At 34.6% G+C, this 25,067-nt stretch overlaps 1 protein-coding gene across 1 annotated transcript in view; it reads left to right on the top strand.

The window, feature by feature from the left end:
- The window catches only part of Gtf2f2 (general transcription factor IIF subunit 2), a 153,497-nt gene that overhangs the window by 19,247 nt on the left and 109,183 nt on the right, over positions 1 to 25,067 (top strand). The window contains exons 2-4 of the mRNA XM_015484311.2: positions 3,773 to 3,846; positions 16,770 to 16,788; positions 17,907 to 18,051. Of these exons, the coding sequence (XP_015339797.1) occupies positions 3,773 to 3,846; positions 16,770 to 16,788; positions 17,907 to 18,051 (238 nt within the window). The remainder of the gene's footprint in view (positions 1 to 3,772; positions 3,847 to 16,769; positions 16,789 to 17,906; positions 18,052 to 25,067) is intronic.

Raw genomic sequence — 25,067 nt, 5'->3', positions numbered from 1 at the left:
ATGTGCACAAGTAGAGGGATTGGCCATAGTTCATCTGTTGTTTTAAAATGGGGAAAGCAGCATAAAAATACCTGTGGCTAAATGGTAGACTCAGCTTTTTTCTTTTGTCTTTCCTTTGTGGAAGAGGAAGTTAGATTATCAGCATGGAGGGAGGGGAAAGAAAGAGGTGTTGTAGATTTGAGAAGTGAACTTTGGAATCATCTGGAGTTTGGGAGTGAATTGACTAGGGAGAAGAGTTTAATTTGCCAGACATCACCCAGGGTTTAATGTCATGTATTTAAAGTGAGACCAGTTAGCAGGATTATGTTTCTTCAGCTGCTCAGATGCAAATATGGAAAGATGATAAGGCTTTAATAAGGATTAAGGTTCTGCCAGGGCATTTGGTGGAGGGAGCATGGAAGGAAATGATTATAATTATATTGACTGGCCATGAAATCTAGGCCCGTTAAAGAGGGAAGTGAGGCTTAAGCAGATGGGGAACAGTGAAAAGATGTTAGTGAATTGAAAAGATGGAAGAATTATTGGACACAAAGTACTGAGGAAAGAGCTGAGAAGTTAGGAGATCATGGTCAGATTTGGTGCTTGAAATACAGGATAAGGGATACTTGAAATGCAGATTATGGAAGGCCTTAGGTATCTTGAAATAGGGTTTATTTGAACCATTGCCTAGGAATATGATAAAGAAAAGATACCATCTTATCCCTGATGTCTTTACTAGGGAATGTGGCTTGTGATTAGTAGAGTGGACTGCTTCTAGAAAAGGCAGTTTTCCTTTTGCATTGGAGTAATTAGTGTGAAGGTTCGCTAGAGTTAAAAATCAAAGACAAAATAAGAAGCAAGAACTTACTTGTGAAGGTAGTATGTCAAGATTTGAGGCCATAAGGTAATAATTTACGTAGTCCAAGATTTTAAAGATTTTATTTGACTTTGAACAGTACTTGTAGAGATCTTGTATTTAGTTGTGAACATTTGCTTCCTCACCTTTTTTGTTTCTCATTTATTTTTTATTAAAATTTTAAGCAAATACATAAAAACAAAGATTATGGATATTATACAGTACCATACGTTTCAGTACATGTGTACATTGTGTAATCAGTTAAACATATCTATCTTCTCATTTATTACTTCTTCATGGTGAAAACATTCAAAATCCTTTCTTCTTTTTTGAAATAATACTGTACACAATTGATATCTGTAGTCACTCCACTCTTCAAATAGCATACTAGAACTAACTTCTGACCTGTAACTCAGAATGAGTACCTTTCCTCATCCAAAGTTGAACTTTGCTCATCCATCTCCCCTGCTCTTCACAGCCTCTGGTAACCTCTATTCTCTCAATTTTTATCAGATCAACTTTTATAATATTTCACATGTAAATAACATCATGCAGTACTTTTCTGTCTTTGCCTAGTTTACTTAACAAAATGATTTCCAGTTCTATCCAGGTTGTCACATTCATTTTTATGCCTGAGTATATTCCATTGGGTGTATGTACCACATTTTCTTTAACCATTCATTAATTGCTGGGCTCTTAGGTTAATTTCATTTTTTGGTTATTTTGAATACTGCTGCAGTAAATATGGGAGTAAAGATGTTTCTTTGACATACTGCTTTCATATCTTTTGGATATATACCCAGGAGTGGGATTGATGGATCATATATTTAATAGTTTTGTTTTTAATATTTTGAGAAATTTCTGTGTTGTTTTCTGTAATGACTGTATTAACTTACATTCCTGTCAACAGTGTGCAAGGGTTCCTTTTTCACAACATCTTCAAACTCTTATCTTTTGTCTTTTTGTTTATAATCATTCTTACTAAAGTAAGGTGATATCTCATTGTTTTGATTTGCATTTCCCTGATGATTAGTGATATTGAGCATTTTTTTTCATATACTGGTTGTCCATTTGTAAATCTTGTTTTGAGAAATATCTACTTAGCTCTACTACCAAATTTACAATTAGATTTCTTTGCTATTAAGGATTTTTTTTTAAGTTTCTCATCTTTTCTTGTTAGATGTATGGTTTGCAGTCCCTCCCCCCATTCTACAGACTGTTTCTTCACTCTGTTAATTATTTTCTTTGCTGTATAGAAGCTTTTTAGTTTGACATGTTTCTGTTTGCCTGTATTTCCATTTGTTTCCTGTGCTGTTAGGGTCTTTTTTAAAAAAATCCTTACCTATTCCAGTGTCTTATAGTGTTTCCCTGTGTTTTATTCTAGTAGTCACATTGTTTTTGGACTTTACATATCAATTCATTCTTCCACACATGCATACCCAGTTTTTCCAGCACCATCTATAGTTTACTAATCAGCATCTACGTACCTTGACATAGTAATAGCACCTGGATTTTCCTTATGGTGACTAGTACTCCCTGTTTTCAATCTTTGTGATTCTAATGGTGTTTACTGCCCCTTTCTAAAGATGTCATCAACTCTGGCTAGCCTGTGAAAATATACCCAAGGAAGTAATTGCCACTTGGGAAGGAGACTTTTGCTGTTTTGGAGTTGCTTCAGCCATCTTGAGAATTGAGTCAACATGGGTGGAGGGGAAAAGAGTTGAAAGACAGTGAAAGAGTGAGTCCTCATGATAATATTTGAGCCTTTAATCAAGCCCTTAATGCTGGTTGTCTTGGACCAATAAATACTCTATAAGTAGGTTTTCTTTTCACCCATGATCAAAGGATACCTAATGGATAGATACAATTACCATAAGGCTTTTGCCAAATCCTTTAAGCTTGTTTGAGTAGTGTGCAGCGAAGCTGACATGTTAAGATAATAGAATCTTCAAAGTCCTTTTTCCTCTAGTTTTTTTTACATACTTTTCTTATTGTTGGTACCCCTAGGGAAGGCAGTGTGGGGCAGTAAGAGAATATCAGATCAAACTAGAAACAAGCCTTATGTCTGATACTAGCTAACTATATTGTTTCAACCTTCTTAGATTCAGTTTTTGTCTGTAGAATGAGGAGAATGATGGTGATTTTATAGTTAATTGGAAGGATTAAACGTGATAGTGAATATGAAATGTCTGGCATGATCCTTGATGCTGTTTGACTCCCTTCTTCCTTCCTCTTTTCCCAACCTCTGGTATATTGTTTGATACACAGCAGTAATTCAATATGTTCTAGTGTAAAGAATGCATACATAATTGAACAAATACAATCAGGTTCTTCTTTTTACCCTCTGTTTTTGAATTTTTACTATACTCAAGGTACTGCAATTTATTTAATAGTCAAGCGTTTTTTTCTTTTCCTTTTTAAATTTCATTTTTTTAAATGAAATATTGCCACATAGATTCCCCCATCCCCCCCCAGTTTTGGCATCTGCCTCTGGCTCAATTATGCATTCATGTTCATGTTATCATTCTAAGATTATTGTGAGAAATAATGACACATAACATTCATTGACTACTTGCGTCGCATAAGGCATTGTACTTTAAACTTTACATATAGTATCTTTTTTACTCTTCATAATAGGATAACTTTAAAGGTATGTAATGTAGTCCATACTACTTCTTAAAAGATTCAAGGTTAGGTATATAATAGACATTCAGCATTTTATTTCATTTTTCTTTATTAAAATTAAGTTCCTTCTAATTGCATGAGTACAGTTATAGACACAATATAATGTATTGGGTGAAGAATGCAGATCCTGGAGCTATGCTGCCTAGATCCGAATCCTGGCTCTATCATTTACTAATTATTTAACTCTAGATAAGTTATAAATCCTGGAGTACCCCATTCTCATCACCTGTAAAATGTTTCACTTCATTTTAGGTTCCTAAATATTTGTCACAGCAATGGGCTAAAGCCCCTGGAAGAGGTGAAGTTGGGAAACTGCGGATTGCCAAGTAAGTTATTTACATATTACTAACATTTTAAAAAGTTGTTTTTAAAAAAATTTTACAGATGTTTTGTATATGATTATAGTTCTTGGTCAGATAGAGAATTTACTTGGAAGATGAAAAGAATGAGCACACTAAGGCTTGTCAAAAGAGATGGTTATGTGCCTTGTAAAGAGAAATTCTTGTCTGTGTACATGCACTCTTCAGTGACTGGTGGTGTGAATATAGGGTGCAATTTATTGGTAAAATGTGAGGTCAATGAAACAGTGGAGTATATAGTTCCCCTACTCCTCTATCCTCTGTATGTTTTGTGTGGAGGTGTGCCTGGGTTGGGTATAACTGGAAGCACCAAAGAAAGCTTTTCAGTAAAAGGACTTTGCCACTGTTCTACCATTCCTGTTTCTAGGCACTTTGAAAGTAAGTAGGGAACTTCTAGTAAACAGTGTAACAGAGAAGCCTCAAAAGCTGAGCTGATGTAATCCTAAGGTCTCATATTCCTTTCTTTCTATCCATTCATTTTAATCAAAACTCTAGTCAGCTTTCCATGCCTACTACTCGATTGAAATAGCTCTTACCTGTTAACAATATCCTCTCCTTTATCAACCCCCAAACCTGGTGGTTTAGAATTAAAACCATCTTATTTGTCTTTAATTCTGTGGATTGGTTTTAGTTGGGCTGACCTGGCTGGCTTTCTTGGTTAAAATGACATCCTTAGTGTCTTGTGATGTGATAACAGCTGGGGCAATGACCATTCGTTTCATCTCCAGCATATTTATTCTCATAATGGAAAAAGAGTTCCAAGTAGCCAAAAAGAGGGAAGCCCCAGTGTACAAGCACTTTGCAAACCTGATCTTGTGTATGTTTGCTGGAGTTCTATTAGCAAAGCAACTCACAAATCTAAGCCCAAACTCAAGGGTGGTGTAATAGAGTCCCATGTCAAAGAATTTGTTGTAAAGAATTTGTGTTCCTTTTTTTTAAAAACAGAGTGCCATATCCAAATTCCTAAATCCTATCGTCAAATAGCAGTCTTCTTAATTGACCTTCTACAGAACTTGTTACGACTGATCACGTCTTTCCTGGAATTTTTTTTTTTTAACTTTACATCTGAAATGGCACTCTCTTGACCTTTCCCTTGTTGACTGTTTTTATTTTTAGGTGTAGAGGGACACAGTACTGTTTATAGTAAAAAAGAACTTTTCATGACTTTGTGATGAGATGACTCTCAATCTTAAGATGGAATTAGACTGGGTTCATCAAGTACTTTTATTTATTTATTTTTACGTGGAGCTGAAGATGGAACCAGGTGCCCCACATGTGCTAGGCAAGTGCCCTACCACTGAACTACAACCCTAACCCTAAGTCTCTGTTTTTAACTACTTCTTAGGTCAGTCTTCTAATTTAAATGTCCTTGGTTTTTTTCTTCTCTCTTCACTTGCTTTCAAGGTGTTCTTATCTGATTTCCTAGCTGTAAATAGCTCAAGCTTTGCTCTACACCTGAATTCCACACTCATAATCCTGGTAGCTTCCTTGATGTTCCTTTTCACATGTCTCAGATGCATCTCAAACTTAGTAATTGCAATGAGAGGCTGAGACAGGAGGATTCTAAGTTCAAGATCAGTCTTAGCAACTTAGGGAGGCCCTAAGCAACTAAGTGAGACCCAGTCTGAAAATAAAAAGGGCTGGGGATGGAGCTCAGTGGTCAAATGCCCCTTGCTTAAATGCCCAATACCAAAACCAGAACACTTAGTAATTGTACTTCATCTGTTCCATCTCTTTGGAACAGTCTTCCTCTAGATATCTCCGCGGCTGGCTCTCATACTTCTTTTTTAGGTCTCTGGTCAAATAACAGCTCATCAAAACCTTTTCTGACCACCATATACAAAATAGCACCCTGTATTTTCTACCTTTCTTACTACTGTTTGTCCTTAGTAGTTTATAATTTATTCACCTTCTACTGTGCCAGTCTGGCATATTGTATATTTGTTTTGTGTATTGTCCATTTCTCCTACTAATGTATAAGCACTATAAAGTCATATTTTTTGTCTTGATGATTACTGTATCTCCAGCATTCAAGAACAGTGCTTAATACAGTATATATTTGGTAAATTGTTATTGAATCAGTAAATGAAAACTATACATTTAAGTGGAAACAGACTTGAATTCTGATTGGTAAGATAATTCCATCTTGTTCTAGTTTCTGCTCGATTAGTTACTATCAGTGAAGCTTTGTTCAGGTTACTGAATCTTTTCTGAGTTTTTATTTCTTATCCTTAAAGTTGCCTGTTTTGTAGGACTTTTATATAAATCCAGTGAGATAATATGGATGTAGTTATTTGTATTTAACTTTATAAAATGAATGTATTCTTGGAAGGTTGTAGATAAATTACATTTTCTGTAGTTGTCATACTTTTATTCATTTATCTTTTCTGTGGTGCTGGGGATTGAACCCAGGGCCTGGTTCATGCTAGGTATGTACTTTACCCTAGCTAGCCTCAGTCATACCTTTACTGTAAAAGGAAACACTGTATACTTTTAATTGAAATCTGTAGTGATTTATGTTTTTTTTTTTTTTTTTCTGGAAGTGGAATTCTTTGTAATGCAGATAATTATCTACTTTTCTGTTAAAAGACTTTGGAATTTTTTATATTAGATTTTACCGGTAGCGGAATCGGAGCTACCGCCAAAATCTCAGAAATGTATGTCACCAAAGAAAGGCAGGCTAAAGGAGAAGGGCCTTAGCCACTTAACTCCAGGATGTTATGTCCTGACTTCACTGGAGCTCAAGACCTGGCTTCTCATCCCAAGTATTTGTGGATAGTTGATTGGTTTGGGGCCTTATCTCTCTAGCCTTAGCTTTTTGTCTTGTAAAATATGAATAACAATGTCTTCTCCACCCATGGGAGAGTGTTTATAAGACAAGTGAAACAGCTTAAGTGCTTTGAGTTGGTTAAACTCAGATGTTCTCCTTCTCCTACCATTACATTTCTGTAAATCTCTGTATAAAGAAAATATGTGTTTGAGGAATGTAAAATCTTTCTTTTAGTGTGGGAAGGGGAGACTTATGGGAAAAGAGTAAAAGGAACCAAGGTTCAAGTAAAGCCATGCAAGCCCCAAATATTACTTTTATCACTAAAGTAAGATCTTAAAGATGACATGCTAAATAAGCAATAATGAGTATGTTCTGCATTTTTTCTTGACAATCCTGGCTTAGTAGAAAATTTCAAGCTCTTTTTCTCCTTAGTTTAAGATAGATGGTTTAAATGATTGCATTTAACATATAATGCCTGGAATACTACCGATTTATATGTTTCTCTAATGCAATTACTAATGGGTCTCTTGTTCTTTTTCCATAGTGTACTGGTTTTCTGGTTTTGTAAATTGTATGGTTACCCAAAATATTAACAGATCGTGTGTGTGTTTCTTTGTTTTCTTCCATCCATTACCTGGCCAGTTTGCCAGTTTTATGTGGTAGTATAGTTGATTCCTGTAGGAGTTCAACCAAAGTCCCATAGAAATATTGTGTGTGTGTTTTATGGCATAAGCAGTACATATTTTAATTTTTTTTTTTTTTAAATTACCTTTGTACAAAAGAGAAAGGCACCTGTTTTTCCCATTCACAGTCCTTAGAGGTGGTGACAGTTTGGTATGTAAACTTCCAGATTACATATAGATTATTTTGGATGCTTAGCATATGGACAGAGTTTTAAAACATCTTTATTTATTCCATAGCTAAATATTTCTCAAACCCCTTTAAGCTCCATTTTGCTAACTTTTGATCATAGCACAGAACTTGGCTTTTTTTCTCTTTGTCATTGACTCATATTTAGCTCTAAGACTTTGGTTTATTCTATTTCATTTTCCCTTATGTCTTCCTTAGGATCCCTTGTCAATGCCTCTCTTTCTTGTTTTTCCCATTTTAGTTTCTGAATTCTTTTGAAAATAAAATCCTCAGTTAAAGTGGTTTGAAATCTCCCAAATTTATATCACTTTAATCAATACAGTTGAATCAAAAAGTATACTTACCAGATTTTCTTAAAAGGGAATTGTTTTATTTAGGAGTTTTTATACAAGTGTAGGGGACAGAAAAGGAGCAGATTGTGAACGTGTGCATGTATCTATGTGTTTTATATGTAGACAAAAGATCTAGTCGCCTAATACAGCAGTAAATAATACTATTTACTATAAATTTATATATTTATATATATATATTTTATATATTAATATATTTATCCGTATTTATACGGATTTATAGTAATAGTACCTCAAGATTGCTGTGGAAATGCTTGAAAACAGCTTGTTCCCTACTAGGTCTCCTGGCTGTATTCTCCAAGCTGTCTTGTTTACATTCATAATTTAGTTTTTGTTATTCTTAGTGAATTACAAGATTTGCTATTAAACAATGTAGGATGAGTGAAGGAATGGCTTAGCAGTACGTGTGACTAGGTTATCAGAATCTTAGTTATTTCAAGCATAATATGAGTCATCAAATTTATGTGGCTGTAAGCAAAATAATCCATTAATAGATGTTTGTTGTTTAGAATGAAGTGGGATGATAGTCCCATTCTCTTCTCTGCTGGTTAGCTCACAGTGTAAACATTATGTTTAGTTCTTTATGCTGCTCTTGAAGAGAGTCATGGGCAAATCAGTTCATTCAGTGAACTGAAACTAGGGATGATGAGAAAACTATTTTAGTCAGTGTCTAATGAGGAATGTGGAACGTTTGAAGATACTAGGACTGTTAAGAGAAGATTTAGGACAAACCAAGGAAACTGTCTTCACATGTTTCTAAGACTAAAAGATGTGTAATCAACTATTGATTCTTGAGAAGAAAACTAACCAGTTTATGGGGTTACCTGTGGCTTAAAAAAAGTAATTTGGTGCTGGCGAGGATGCAGGGGAAAAAGGTACACTCATACATTGCTGGTGGGACTGCAAATTGGTGCAGCCAATTTGGAAAGCAGTATGGAGATTCCTGGGAAAGCTGGGAATGGAACCACCATTTGACCCAGCTATTCCCCTTCTCGGACTATACCCAAAAGACCTAAAAAGAGCATACTACAAGGACGTAGCCACATCAATGTTTATAGCAGCACAATTCACAATAGCTAGACTGTGGAACCAACCTAGATGCCCTTCAATAGATGAATGGATTACAAAAATGTGGCATTTATACACAATGGAATATTACTCAGCACTAAAAAATAACAGGATCGTGGCATTTGCAGGGAAATGGATGGCATTAGAGCAGATTATGCTAAGTGAAGTTAGCCAATCCCTAAAAAACAAATGCCAAATGTCTTCTCTGATATAAGGGGGGGGGGTGACTCAAAATGGGATAGGGAGGAAGAGCATGAGAAGAAGATTACCACTAAATAGGGAAGAGAGGTGGGAGAGAAAAGGAGGGAGAAGGGGAATTGCATGGAAGAGGAAGGAGACCCTCATCATTATATAGAATACATGTATGATGTTGTGAGGGAAAAAAAAAAAGAAGTGTGTCACATTAGATTGGGTAGAGAGATGTGATGGGAGGGGAGGGGAGGGGAAGTGGGGATAGGAAGGGCAGCAGAATAAAATAGACATTATTATTGCTGTATGTATATAAGTGACTGTATGAACAATGTGATTCTGCAACCTGTACAATCATAAAAATGAGAAATTATACCCCATTTGATTTAAAAAAAAAGTAATTTGGGATAAAAAGTGAAAACAACTGAGGTGTTTGGAAAGGCACTGTGGCATACTGGTTAGGAATATGGACCAGGGAGTCAGGCCTGAGGTTTAATTCTGATTTGTCACTGATTAGCTGTGTGTTGTGGAAAAGTTGATTACCTTTTCTCTTTCCTCATCTGTTAAAAGGAGCAAGTATTACTACGTTGTAGATTGAAAGTATGTACAGTTCTCAGTAGTGTTCACCTACTGTCATACCACACAATCCAGATAGGAGGCATTGCCTGTTGTCTAATGTGATGTAACTCTGGACACTTCCTGCCACCAACTCTCCCAAAGCTAAGCAGCAGCATGCTGTGCAGTGTAGGCCAGAAGCTGGGAAGACCTATGAGGTATGGTGGGTCATTCCAGCAGAGAGAGGGCTTCAGGGTGGAGAGACTGGGAGAGGCAGAGGCAAGAGAAGAATGGGAGTGCAGCTGGGAGTGTTGCACCTCCCAAATTTGGTTCTGACTTAACACCTGAAAAAAGGAGAGTCCAATTGTGAATAGGATAAGAGTAACAGCCTATTTTAACAGTTGGTAACATTTAGGCCATTTGTGTAAAGCAATCTATGTGATGTTCCTAAAATGTACTTGGGTTATTTTTATACCTTTGGGCGTTTTGACATGTACCACATTTTATTTTTTTTATTTTTTTATTTTTTTATTTTTTTAAATATTTATTTATTTTTTAGTTTTCGGCGGACACAACATCTTTGTTCCACATTTTAATTAGCTTATAGTTTTGCTTTAGCTTTAATTTTATTTATTTATTTATTTATTTATTAAAGACATCTCATTTTATTTGGAATTCTAAAACAACTATTATTTATTTATTTACATATATATATATATATATATATATATATATATATATTAANGCATTTCTCTGACTGCTAGAGATGGTGAGCATTTTTTCATGTATTTGTTGATTGATTGTATGTCGTCCTCTGAGAAGTGTCTGTTCACGTCTTTGGCCCATTTGTTGATTGGGTTATTTGTTTTCTTATTGTTTAATTTTTTGAGTTCTTTGTATACTCTGGATATTAGGGCTCTATCTGAAGTGTGAGGAGTAAAAATTTGTTCCCATGATGTAGGCTCCCTATTTACCTCTTTTATTGTTTCTCTTGCTGAGAGAAAACTTTTCAGTTTAAGTAAGTCCCATTTGTTGATTTTTGTTATCAACTTTTGTGCTATGGGTGTCCTATTAAGGAATTTGGAGCCCGACCCTACAATATGTAGATTGGAGCCAACTTTTTCTTCTATCAGACGCAGAGTCTCTGATTTGATATCAAGCTCCTTGATCCACTTTGAGTTAACTTTTGTGCATGGTGAGAGGAGGGGATTCAGTTTCATTTTGTTGCATATGGATTTCCAGTTTTCCCAGCACCATTTGTTGAAGATGCTATCCTCCCTCCATTGCATGCTTTTAGCTCCTTTATCAAATTTTAGCTTTAATTTTAAAGCCAGCTTTTTTCTACATCATCTCAGAATAGTTCTGTTTTCTAAATGTTTGATTTATGTTATATTTTTTTGACAATCATGAATCATACCCTACACAAATAAGACTTCTCCCAGAGAAACATCATTTGTAGTTTTATATCTAAACACATTTATTATTCCATGTCATATAGGGGCCTACCAATAATAGAAAGTCTACAAACAAAAATTCAATGAGATGTAATTTTTATTGATAAATTTAATAAATTTAAAAGTGTTATACTGTTGATAGGCATTTAAATTGGTACAATTTTTTTTTAAAAGGCAGTCTGAAAACAGAGGTATATGTTTATAATATATAAAACACACATGCAATATATAATATTGCTACTCAAAACAGAGTATTAATCCCATTGTTTTCTCTGACAGCTAAACCTCAAGCATTATGTTTAGTTCTTGGTGCTGCCATTCTAGAGGGAGACAGATAAACATACCCAGCAGAATAGGGTGAGGAAAATGAGAAGGCTAGAAAAATTAAAAATAAAATGTTCATGCCTGTGACTAAGTAATTCCATTGATTTCTGGGAGTTTATCCCTCAGAAGCAATAAGTTGGTAATGTGGAGATTGATAAGTAGTGATGTTAATTGCAGTATTATTTGTTATAGAGAAAAATTAGCAATATCCTTATATTCCTTAGTAAGTGGTTATTTAAATAAATGACACATTTTAAACTTACTTCAAAGCTTTTATTTTAAAATAGTCTCAAGCTATAGAAATGTTCGAGGAATATTTTAAAGGTCTTTTTTGCTGGATCATTTTAGAATAAGGTACTGACCTCATTCCCTGCCACCCTCTAGTATTTTAATGTGTATTTCCTCCAATGATGTTCTCCCACGTAATCACAATTTACCTCTTCAAATCAGTAAATTAACATAAAAAAGTTCTACTACTTAATCCTTAGACTTCAATCAAGGTTTTCCAATTGTCTTAATATTGTTTGGTAACAAAAAGATCCAGGGTAGAATGTGGTTGCGTTCTGTTGCTATGTGTTTGTACTTTGCTTCACTCAATCTACAACATTCTGAAGTTTTTCCTTGACTTTTCAATTTATAGGTGTCAATGCAGTTGTCGTTTACAAGGCAGTTATTTTATAAAATTTCAGCTTCTCTTATGTATCTTTGTGATTAGATTTGAGTTATGTGTCCTTGGCAGGATTATAACAAAGGTGAGGGCTGGGGATGTGGCTCAAGCGGTAGCGCGCTCACCTGGCATGCGTGCGGCCCGGGTTCGATCCTCAGCGCCACATACAAAGATGTTGTGTCCGCCGAAAACTAATAAATAAATATTAAAATTCTCTCTCTCTCTCACTCTCTCTTTAAAAAACAAAACAAAACAAAAACAAAGGTGAATCTGGGTTCTTGTATTCTAGCAAAGTTTGCATGTTTTCATTTTTTCCCATTACTGGCGGTATTAACTTTGATCATGCTATGCTTCACTGTAAATTTATTTATTCTTTTCATCTTTGTAATCATTGCATATTCTGTGGGGTGGTACTATAAATATTACAAAATTTTCAAACTTATCCATTTATTTTAGTATGAACTCATGGATTCTGATTTTATTCAGTGGGTCACAATTTGCCATTTCATTTATTCTGATGTTCATATTGTCCAAAATTTAGCCAGTGGAAACTTCTTCTAGATGGCTTCCATGTCCCTTTATTTCTATTTTTAATTTAATTTAAATTTTTTACGGTACTGAGAATTGAACCCAGAGTCTTGCACATACTAGTCAAGTGCTCTACCTCTGAGCCATTCTTATCCCCTTCTTATTCTATCCCCAGTCATTCTTATTTTTTATTTTGAGACAGAGTCTTGTGAAGTTGCCCAGGCTGGCTTTGATCTTGAGATCTTCTTGCCTCAGTAGTATAAGTCTTGTGACCTTTTGGCATGTCCTCATTATTCTTTGAATACTTCTTACTTTTTGACATAGAAAGATGTTTTAGACTCATATTTTACTGGTTTGGTCTCTGGATCAGCCATTTCTATAAGAAGCCCCAGTTCCTTTTAGAAGAGAATGATTTAGAAAACAAGATCTGGATATCCCAGGTGTTCATTGTGTTCTCAGGCCTCTCTGTGAGCAACATTCATGTATATACCCGCGCGCACGCTCACACACACACACACACACACACAAACACACCCCTTTACATCTATATATCTACATATATTGAAAATCATGACCTCATACCGTTATCTGGTTCCTATCCAACACTATAGGATATGTTCCAGTTTTTTTCCCTTTTCTTGTTTGTCTTTCTTTTCTAAAAGTGAAAACCCTGGTTCTAGTTATCTTTAATATATTTACTTGTTTGTTTAGGCTTCTGTTCTTATTTGTGTAGTCCCTGCCTGTCCCACCGCATGTGGGATGCCCTTAAATACCCTTCTCACTCTGCTTGGGCTGTAGCTCCCTGATTTGGCTCCCATCTTTGCTGACCGCTTCACTCACTCAGGCTTCCATTCCATCTCCTACTTACTAGGCTCAGAAGAGCCACTCCTTATCCATCTTGGCTTTGGTACCTTGCCTCAGGCTGTTTCCTCAATCCAGGGACATCCTCTTTACCCAGCTTACGCTGTGACTATTGCCCAACCTTCTCTGCAGATACTTGCTTGATTTCACCTAATGGTTTTTTACCTAAATTGGAAGCAGAGGTATTAATAAGGATTAAAAACAAAACAAACAACAAAAATCCTAAGCAAATTGAAAACTTGATGTATGGTTGGTTTTCTTTTTCTTTCTTTCTTTATTTCTTATTTATTTATCTATTTATTTATTTATTTTTGGTGGTACTGAGGATGAAACCCCAGGGCCTCACACCTAGTAGGCAAGTTCTGTACCACTGAGCTACATTCTCAACTTTGGTTGGTTTTCTTAACTGAGAAGGGATGATGCTTTATTATCAGTGATAGTAAAAAAAACTCATGACTCCATTGGTGTTAGATCCAAGAAGTGCTTGAAAGTGTAAGAAAAAAGAAAGACATGACTATTTATAATTTTTAAAAAAGAAAGAGGTATGAGACTGGAATCCAAAGAAGTAGCTGTTGAGTGTTGACAGATGAACTGAGAATAGCAAAAGGGGAAATGTTATAATAGTTGATGTTTGTCAGTTAGACCACAGGCCATGGTGCACAGGGTGTATTATATTTGTAATGTAGAACAACAAAAGATTGTGTGTAATTTTGTACATGTATGCATGTGAGCAAGGGGATATGTATCTTCCTTTTCAAATAAGTTTTAAGTCTTAAAGGATTAACTTTCCCCTAGAAATTTAACTCATCCAGAGCTCATCAATGTCTTTATCATTCCAGCTAGGCTATAATTACATATGTGAAAATGAAGTTATTCTCCCCTCCTGTGTTCCCTAATTGCATCTGGATGATTTTCTAGTTATCCAGATTGGAAATGTCAACATGATCTTTAATTCATCTTTTTTCCTTTGCTGCCCACTTCCAGTCATTTTCTCTTCTGTCAGTTTTGTAAGCTGTTCTAAAAGTTTAATGACCCATCATGAAGTTTCTTGCATTTTATAGCTACCTGATTCAAGCCTTCATTCCTTTTAATGTAGATTTTTGTATTTGCCTCCATATTCAGTAAACATTTTGAGAGCACATTTTGCAACTTTGCCTTTGCTTTGTACACAGCATTTCTGTTTTAAAGGCAACTAAATTAAATGCCTCTAGAAGCCAAGTTCAGGAGTGACAGGGAAGAGACTGGTGGATTTAGTGCCTTTCTCAAACACATGTCTAGAGGATTGTTGTCAAGTGGAATTGGGGGCCGGTTGTCAAATCTTGCAGTCTTGTAAGAGAAGCTGGAATTCACATTTTTATGTGAACTCTTAGTATCTTCTCATCTCTATTCTAGATACTTTCTCAACTAAGAGAAGATGAACACTGCCTTTTAATATGCAGTGAAAGACTGAGAAACCTATACTAAATAAATCTGTATAAGAAACTGGACTGCTTAGTCTGGTCTAAAAGACTTGACTGCTTGAACCCAGCCTTCCATTCTGGTGCCAGAAAGAATGTGTTACTTTGTCATTTCGGATGTTTACTTGCCCTTGTGGGCTGTTCTTGTAGCCTGGAATGCTCCCATGGTGTTGATCTCACCCTGCACTCAGATTCATCTTTTCTTGGCTTTCTAGTCTGCATTTCCTTGACAGTGTGTTTTACTTCTGCCATAATGCTTTATCATTTTGACAAGATATGAATTGCCTTATTTGTAGTTGTTTATGGATTGGACCTGACTATTTTTATTATACTGGAACTTACTGAGGACAAGGTCCTGTAGTCATACTATACCAGGCTCCTACAACAATGCCTAGAGGATTGTATAGTAGACTTGTAATGACAGAATGAATGATTAAGCGACTGAATAAAGGCAGATTGGAATTAAGTTGAGTGGAGAAACTGGTCTTCATATCTCTAGTCACCTTTAGTCTATCCTACACGTTTTCTGGTGCAAGTTTTCTGGAGTATTTTTGACCTTTATTCATTTGTTTGAACAGTGTCTGTGGATCTTCATTGCCCAAAGAATTAAGTTCATGCTTTGGACTATGATATTTAAGATATTCCATGATTTAACTTCCATTCATCTCTCACTATGCCTCTCATTTTTTCTTTTTGTGTATGTGTGTGTTGGAGATTGAACCCAGGCTCTCGTACATGGGGGAAACAATGTGCTACACCACTGAGTTATTCCCCCAGACCCACCATTCTTTATATTGCCTCTTTACCAGCCAAATCTGATTACTTATTTGTGATGAGATCTTTCTGTGACTTGGCTGAGCTATTCACTTCTGAATATTTTCCCACCTCCATTTATTGCAGTCTTAGTGTTTCAAGGATCAGCTCAGATCTGCCTCTTTGTTGAGCCATCCCTTAAGTCTTAAAATGGAAGAAATTGTATTCTCCCATCTGATCCTAGCACATACAGCATGGCTCTCTTAAGGGTACATTAAAATTTATGTATTTTGCTGTCAGGGGCAGAGACCTTCCCCTCAGTACTTTGCATGTAGTAAGTAAGTACATATAAATACATATTTTTAAAAAAGTTATGTTATTTATATAGGATGCACATTAATTCCATATTTGTAAAAAATTTTAAATGGGTAATTCAAATATGTGTGAAATAGTGTAGAAGGATTTTTACCTGTATTAAGATGTTAGCAGTGAAATTATGGCTATTTCAAAACATTTTTTTGGTTTGTTTGTAGTAAAAAAGTGTTTATAATAGCCATATTTTTTTTACAATGGAGAAAATTTCTTATGATTTTAATATATGGTTAAATTTAATAACTTTTGATCATTAAGACTTTAGTTAAGTGAAACCTTTTCACATAGACGAAGTAAATAGTAAAATTTGATGAAATACTATTTAGATCAGGTATTAAATATACATTCACATGCTGCTGAAACTGAAAATGTTCAGAAATAAAGATAAGAATCATAGGATCTTTATTAGGACAAAATGTAATTAGGACAGGTAATAATAGTGTTATGTGATATAAGTTCATAATATCTAAAATAATCATGTAGGATCAATGTAACTTTGTTTTTTCCTATAGGGTTATAAATAGTTGGGGGAAGCCAAGGGTAAACATTAGTCTTTATAAATGTAATATTTTACGTAAATATTAAGTAGCATTATTTCTTTTAGCTCTTAACTCATATTTGAAAACAATATGAAATCTAAATAATTTAAAATATTTTTTTCTTTTCTTTTAGGAATCAAGGAAGGACTGAGGTAAGATTAATTATATGAAAAAAAATTTAAAGCATGGAAGTATTTTACTCTTCATTAGTAAAGAGAGGGTGCTGTTAGCTTTGTGAAAAACCTCCACATCAAATCAAATGAATGCTGGTGACCAGGAACATATAAAGTTAGAAATGCTACCCTTGTGTGAATGAATGGACTCCTCCAGTTGTTTGTTGTCAACATTTTTCTTGTTTGACTTAAATATCCCTTTCTCAGTACTATTAAACTGAATACGACTCAGTAATGTTTTAGCATTACTTCAATATAGCAAAGGCATTTGACTCAGATTTTTGAGGGCTTTAGATTTTTGACCCCTTGGGTTTAGTTCATGTACAGTACCTATGGTACAGTAGAAGATATTTAATATATATTTCATGATTCCCTTATGCTATTGGGAGACCAATATTGTTTATAAATCTCTTTAATGCAAAATTTGATGCTCTTTTGAGAGGATCTCACATATAATAAAATAATTTGGAAAGTACACCTACTCTCTTTTAATTCTAAACCCTGTTATTGAGTTACCCTTGTAAATATTTAGTTGTTTTGTTAAAATATTCAGAAATAAAGCAGTACTGTGTACTCATGCAGTGGTCATTAAGATTGAAAAAGAATATAACCACTGTTGATGAGAATGTTTAAGCTTTTCAGAGTAAACAGCTCATATTTTTCCCCTTTCAAGTACCTTTGATTTCTTAGTATTCTTGAAATAATCATTCAGCAAATATTGTTTTCTTTTTTGTGTCAGGTCCTTTGCTAGTTCTTAAGGATATAAAGGCATTAAGATATAATCGGACCTCAGAGATCTTAGGAAAAAGTAATTTTATTCCTATTTTGAAAAAGGTTCTTCAGTTACAGACCATAGAATATTTAAAAGTTGTCTTTCTTTGCAATGATAGATGAGCCCCATCATTCTGACACCTGGGAATAGATTCTCTTTTATGACTAAGTATTAGAGATTTTTTTGATGAGTTTAAAAAAATGTTTAATAAAATGACTAGAAAAAGACATTTTAAAAAAAGTATTTGATTTATAATCAAAATTTTTGTAAAGTACTTTGAATATAAATGTCTATTGTAATAAGTTCTGGTTAACGTGTCTATTAGGTGTCATTTACTTTGAATGAGGATCTTGCAAATATTCATGATATTGGTGGAAAACCAGCTTCAGTCAGTGCTCCTAGAGAACATCCATTTGTCTTGCAAAGTGTTGGAGGACAGACCTTAACAGTATTTACTGAGAGTTCATCAGGTGAGTGGGAATGGAATTATCTAATGTGATTCCTGTACAAGTTATATAGATTTTCTGTTTCAACATATACTCCTGATTGCTTTTTTAAGGTCATTACCAATGCTATTCCACCTATCTTTCTGTCAGCTCTGTTTCTCATGTCATGCGGCTCTTTGTTCTGTATTTTCTTGTGATTAATGAAATTTTGGCCATTACTTGAAAAGGGTTTAATTTCCATTTGAGATATGAACACACTACACAAAGTAGATGGAGGAATGTGGTGCATCAAACTACCTTCTAAGATGTTAAAGAAACAACTTTTTGAGTTTGCCAAGATAGGGTCACCTTTGCTAAATTTACATTCAGCAAGTATAAGTTATACTTTAAAAATCTTGGTTAATATTAGGGAATATTTTGGTCTGAATTTTTGTACTTTTATGCTTTGTATACTAAGAAGGTCTTTTTATTACATAAAAGATTAACTTTTAATTGTTGATGTCTTCCAAGAAGTTCTATGTTTAGTTTTTAAATTGTGTGTGACAGTGGTGAGGTATTTTAAAGAGTTGCATCAGTTGGGAGCAATTGTTTTAGTTGTGAATTAAATAGAGGGAAATTTTTGTTGTGTGTGTTTAGCTTGATACTATTTTCATTGTTTCTTCCTTTTTTTTTTTTAATTCTTCAGTGAATTCATAACATTACTACTGAAGCAGCATCCCATCTCAATTTAATGGAACTAATTTTCTCCTACCCCTAATTCAAACTTATTGGTTATGTAAAAGGAAAAAAAAATCTGTGATTTTTATCTCAGGTATCACAAAGAAAGCTGTAAGAATTATAGTATGCTAAGAACATCCTTGTTTTACAGAAGGAATATCCTCAAAAGTTTTTGTGTTACCTTGAATTTTACCAGTAGCTGCATAAACTGATCTAAGTAATTAGTGTTTTTCTATTTTATTTTTCTTTGATACCGAATCTAACAAAAATATCATGTGGTCAAAGAAAAAGAATTGGTTTCACCAAAAAATGTTAAAATAAAATATCTTCAACACACGTATTTTACCTGGAGAAGATTGAGCCATTTTAGAACTACTTTTTGTATACTGTATTGTTCAGGGCATAGTATAGTACCTCCAGGGGAGCTTAAAATTTGTCTTTTGATTGATGGGATTTAATAAGACTTGTTGAACTTGTGAGGTTCTCTTCTTTTGTGATTGTCCCTGGTATAGTAGAGGCATGGCACCAAAATGGTAATAAGGAGGCTGAGTCTTGATAAAAGTTTGAGGTAGGCAAACTTGAAGTTCTTTTGTAGAAAAAGAAAAAGGTGTAAAAAAAGGTTATTTTTTTTTTGTCTTATTAAAATAGTGACTGATTTTTCCAAAGCATGATATATTGTTGGTGCTTATGCAAAAGATCATGATTTAGGAAGCTAATATGTATTATCCTCAGAATTAATCTTCAGTTTTCATCTTTTAAATCCTTTAGAGTTGTAGTCCTTTTGAACATTTTGTGTTCTCATTTCTGGTTACAGTGTATTCCTAAGTGAATATGGTTTTATAAGAATTATTTTGGCAGACTATGGAAAATGATCAAGATTGCCATTCTTATTCTGGAGTTTGGACAGTATGTTCTTGCTTTGTAACTGAAGAATTTTTTGTAGAATATTTTGTAGATCAGAATTTTTTTCTACTTCATTAATTATTTCTATTTTCATGTGATTGTTTCTTGACTGTGTACCTTTATGTGCTTTTATTTCCTCATTTGTGAAATGAGGATAGTAACTATTTATATTTATTTTAAACATAAGCATATTTAAAATACTTAGAACAATGCTTAGTACATAATGAATGCTCAATGAATATTAGCTATTTCTATTACTAATATTGATATTACCTTTTATTTAAAAACTTTCAAGTTATCTTTTTAAAGCATATGTAGACATTTTGACTCCATATTTGTATCTATCATTTTATAAAATTCAGTGAGTAGGGATATTTATATTCAAGTTTTTCAGTTGCCTGGATGACACAGAAAAAGCTCCAGAGTTGTTAACAGTTTATCTCCTTCTCTGTGGAGTCTGACATGTTTGCTATCTAGTCATTACAGCAGCAGTTCCTACAATCTCTAGAAAGTCATAAATAGACTGCAGGGGCTCTGCAGCTGCAAGCACATTTAAAATACAAGATGTATGTTGTATGTATACATCCTTTTCTATAGTACAGGACTGTAGCTTTCAGTGGAGCCTCAGAAGGGTCTGTGACCCAGAAAACTATTGAGCTTCGACTTTAACATTGCTTTGATTGGTTGTGAACCTGCCAAAGTATAAGTGACTAAGCCATTTTAGAGTAAGCTGTTTATTTTACATCGAAATATAAATGAAGTAAGCAGCATTTTTAAATACTTTTCATTTTTCATCAAGCCTAGAATTGTACCTGCTTATTATAAAACATTGCTTTTTTAGGCTTTTAAATTTTTTTTTTAATAGTAACCAGGCCTACAAAATGTAGAATTTTGTAAGAAAACTTAAAACCTCATTTGAGTTCAATATGTTTAGAGCTTTAATTTTAATAATTTTATTCCTTCTGTTAATGTAATTTTACTTGTTTTTAAAAGGCTTCCTTAAGACCCATTTTTCTAATGGTTTAATGCTACATATTTGAGTATCTTGGGGAGGTGGAAGTATGGGACTGGTGCTATGCGTTATAATGCTTAATTGAAGCAATCTGCTTATCATTAACATTTTATGAATCAAAATTAATTTGTTTCTAGTTGAGTATTGCTGTCTGAGAGAATGTTTTATTTTTATGGGCTCTTTTGAGTTAGGTATTTCATCTCTGCATTTCTCTGAGAAATACAGAAGATCTATTTCTCTATTAAATATTACATGGGGATCTCTATTTTATTGCCTATGTCTCTGTAGAAATGCCTTGTGTGTTTCTGCTTTATTTCTTCTCCCCACCTTTGGTATTCAGCTTGATATTTATGTCTACTATTTTTTTAATATTTATTTTTTATTTTCAGTTGGACAGAATACCTTTATTTTATTTATTTATTTTATGTGGTGCTGAGGATCCAACCCAGGGTCTCGCATGTGCTAGGCAAGCTCTCTACTGCTGAACCACAATCCCAGCCCATTATGGCTACTATATATTGGTAACTATGTACATAATTTTTATTTTTTCTGTCTTTAGCATCCCTATTTTTATTGAAACTTAGATTTTCTTCTTTGTAACTGTCAATTTTGAACAAAGGAACCACAGAAGCAGGTGGGCAGTGGTGGTGGCAGTGAGAGCAAAAAGGACTAAAGCTTCCTTAAAAAAATAAGAAAGAAAAAAACTGTCAATTCTAGACAAAAAGTGTTCATTCGTCTGTTCAACACATTTTTGTACCAGGCTCTGTGATAGAATAGGATCAGACTTCTGTCCAGTGGGGTAACCAATATGTGGGGGGGAAAATGGCTATGTTAAGTGCTCAAATGGAGTTATGTACAGAGAGGAAAACAAGTAATTGAGAGAACTGAGAAAGTCTTCAAAAGTAGAGATATTTGGAGTGGACCTTGATGTATGTGAGTAAGCGTGTATAAATAGGAGTAAAGAAAGCAAAGATCAAATTTATTTTTCTAGTTTTCAAGCATCCTATTCTTTGTTTTGCTTTTTTTTTTTGCCTTTTATATTCTATCATATCTATCTAAAAAAATTAAATAGTGCAAGCTCTTTCATGGATGTTATACTCTTGTTTGAAGATGAAGAAATTTTGAACTGGTGCAATGGGAGTAGAAAATTGCTTGTTCTAGAGATAACAGGCAATTTCAACAGCTTTTGGTGATGAAATGGCTTTGGGAGACTTTGAAGAATGAGATTTAGAATGGTTTCCAGTCTCTTTTGGCATGAGCATCTTGGATAGATGGTGAGACCTTCCTGAGTTAGGAAATATTGGAAGAACTGGGCAGGGTAAAAACTAATATAGAAAGGCAGTGACTTCTTTTGCTCTCAGTGTTTTTTTTTGTTTGTTTGTTTGTTTGTTTGTTTTTCGTCTTTGCTGCCCTTGTAGCAGTTTGTAATTCAAAAAATTGACATTTCTACTTGCTTTGGGGGCATTCTTTTATGCATGGGGTACTTTCATGAGCAAAATCTCAGCCTTTGCTTGCATTGTATTAGTAGAGGAGACAGAAACAATACACATAAGTAAATTACATCACAGCCTAGAAGGTGAAATGGCCTCTGGTAAAGAATTGGCAAGTGGAATCAGGAGTACTAGATGAGGGTGAGGATCACTGTTTTTAGTAGTATGGTCAGGGGATGGGGGGGTCTCATCAGGAATATGGGATTTGAACATTCTTGAAAGAGGCAAAAGAGTTAATCTGCTAAAAATTTTCAAGGCACAGAGGGCTGGTAATGACAAATGCCCTAGGGTGGGAGCAAGCCTGACAAATTCAAGAAGTGGCAAGGGGTCATTGTGGGTGGAATGAATGAATAAGGGGGAAGAGTAGGAGGCTTTTAGGAGGGAACAAGGGGAATGGGGGTGGTAGTGCAGTAAGAAATTTGAAACCATTATAAGGATTTGAGATTTTACCCTTAGTGAATGGGGAGCCTTAAGAATGTTTTAAGCAAAATAGTGATATGATCTGATTACATTTAAAAGATTTGCTCTGTCTAGTAGCTTGAAAAGAGCCAGTGGGAAGATGGGCAAACATGGAAGCAGGAGGCCATTACAGGGGAGAGTACAGAGTAGAAACATTAACAAAGGACTCTTAGGTCATGTCCAGCCCAGTATCTTTGGTTATCTTAATAGATAGTCCACTTGGATTTCTTATCATCTAAAACCCAAAAGATAGAAAACAGATTTATTTCTCAATTTCTTATTCTCTGTATATTCATATTTCTCTCTATTTACTTGGTGGTAATAATAATAATTGTTATTATTATTATTATTATTATTATTATTATTATTCTTAGTCTCAAATTTAAGTTGTGCCACAATGGGCACAACTGGCTGGGCAAAATAACGGGGGTGGGGTGACAAGCAACTTGTGAAGGTTGAAACAGTGGGAGCCGCTTTATTATGGGACAGCAGAGGTATATATACCCAACTAATTACACACAGCTTAACTTAATTAACATCATCTAGATACAGCAGTCAGTCATTAAGGAATCCTCATTATCTTAATGGCTTGGTGGTGTTAGCTCACAAACCACTCCTACTGGCACAGTGCCAGGCGCCATCTTGACTTGGTTGTGACCCTCAACAAAGTTGCCTCATTTGGTCATTTCTAAAGCAGAAATCACACAGATCTGTAGTGGATACTACTTAATCCAAAGCAGTCCTCTGAAAATTCCACCCATGACCTCTGTCTTCTAGTCCCATCTGCTGGAATCCCCTGCCTTTATAGCAGTTTTTTGCACAATGACCTCTTATCCTCTTTGTTTTCCTCTGTCAGGGATTTGTCTATCTTTTATAGTCATAATCATCTTTCCCTTTATGATCTAGGCTTTGTGTCTCTTCCTTCATCTAGACACATATGGTGGTAAGATTTGTAATTACTCATTTTCCCCTTATTAAACTTTGTGATCAGGCAGTAAGTCTCATGCTTATCTCCATTGCATCTAATACAGGGTTGAGCACAGAGTGGATGGGTTGGAATCATTTATTTCCTTCTAAGAATAACTACTGTTCCAAGGGTGTTTTTAGAATGGTTCTTAAGTGAGATCACTTGTTAATGATGCACAATTATGGGTCTTCTATTTTGAAAGGTAGCAGTATTGTCCGTAAGACACTTAAAGTTCAGAATTGAATATAAAATTCTTTTGTTCCCCACTTTATTTTTTGCTCATTATATTTTTGTTCTGGCATGGATACATTTTTTTTTTCCTGGCATGAATACATTTTTTTTTTAAGTTTTTCTTTGCTAATCTGATTAGTTCAGCACCGTTATCAGTGACACATGGTTAGCTGCTCTATACAATATCGTAAGACATATTCCTTAGGTAAAGTAGCAACCAAGCTACTTGGTAGCAGGCTGCCCTGTTTACTTTAAAGCTTTACTTTGATAACATATGCCAGACACATTCATCTTAAAATGCATTAATTTGTAGTTGTGGAAAAATATATAACTATCTTTGAAGATATTGAATTACTGGTCATTTGAGAACCGAACTGATATCGAAGAATTTATAATCTGTCTTATATAGTACTTGTCCTGAAAGTGTAGTAAATTAAGTATAAATAAAGGTAGTATTTTTGGTTTTTAGGTTGAATTTTTTTTTTTTTTTTTTTTTTGCGCCATCAAAGCAAATATAAACACAGTGAAAAAGGCAATTAAATTTTTATTTTAATGAAAATAGTTTTGAACTTGTGGATATCCAAATGATCTTGAGTACCCCCAAGGATCTGTAGACCACACTCTGAGAAATGCTAATTTAGTGTACTTTAACGAGCAAAGATTGCAAGTTATATTAATAGATACCTCCTCCCTCCAGTGCTTCTTAGGGCAGCATCATTCATAGCACTGAATTGCATGCCTATTTCAGTGTGTAAGCTTGATATTAAGAGTATAGTACATATTTTTAAACTGATTTGAATTTCAGTGAACAATTCCTTTAAGCATCTATTTATTATACTTCTATTGGTGCACAACTTGCCTTCACATAAATTATTTAATTCTCCCCTTCTCATGAGGGAGCTACTTTGGAGACCTCCATTATGCGATGAGAAGACAGAAATTCTCAAGAGACTAGCCCTTTCATTGGCTCACATTTAAATATTTTGTTAAAACAATCTTGAATTATAAGTAGATAACAGAAATGCTGCTATGATTACCAGTGTTGATGCCTGCTTCTAAGCTATGGCGATTCCAGGTTGTCTCCCTCACACTTCACTGAGCAGCCATCTCCTAGCACCTTACCAATTCTGCTGGCTGTCTCTCTCTTCCAGTGTGTTAAAAGCAAAGGCCTCCATAGGAGGAGGGAAGCATTGATTTTGCTTACTCCTTTGTGTAGAAACCATGACACTGAACATTTAGAATCATAACTCTTTCCTGGCAA

Source organism: Marmota marmota, unplaced genomic scaffold (genome assembly GCF_001458135.2).
Source record: "Marmota marmota marmota unplaced genomic scaffold, marMar, whole genome shotgun sequence".
NCBI classification, from domain to species: domain Eukaryota; kingdom Metazoa; phylum Chordata; class Mammalia; order Rodentia; family Sciuridae; genus Marmota; species Marmota marmota.
This window is presented reverse-complemented; position numbering and strand designations above follow the sequence as displayed.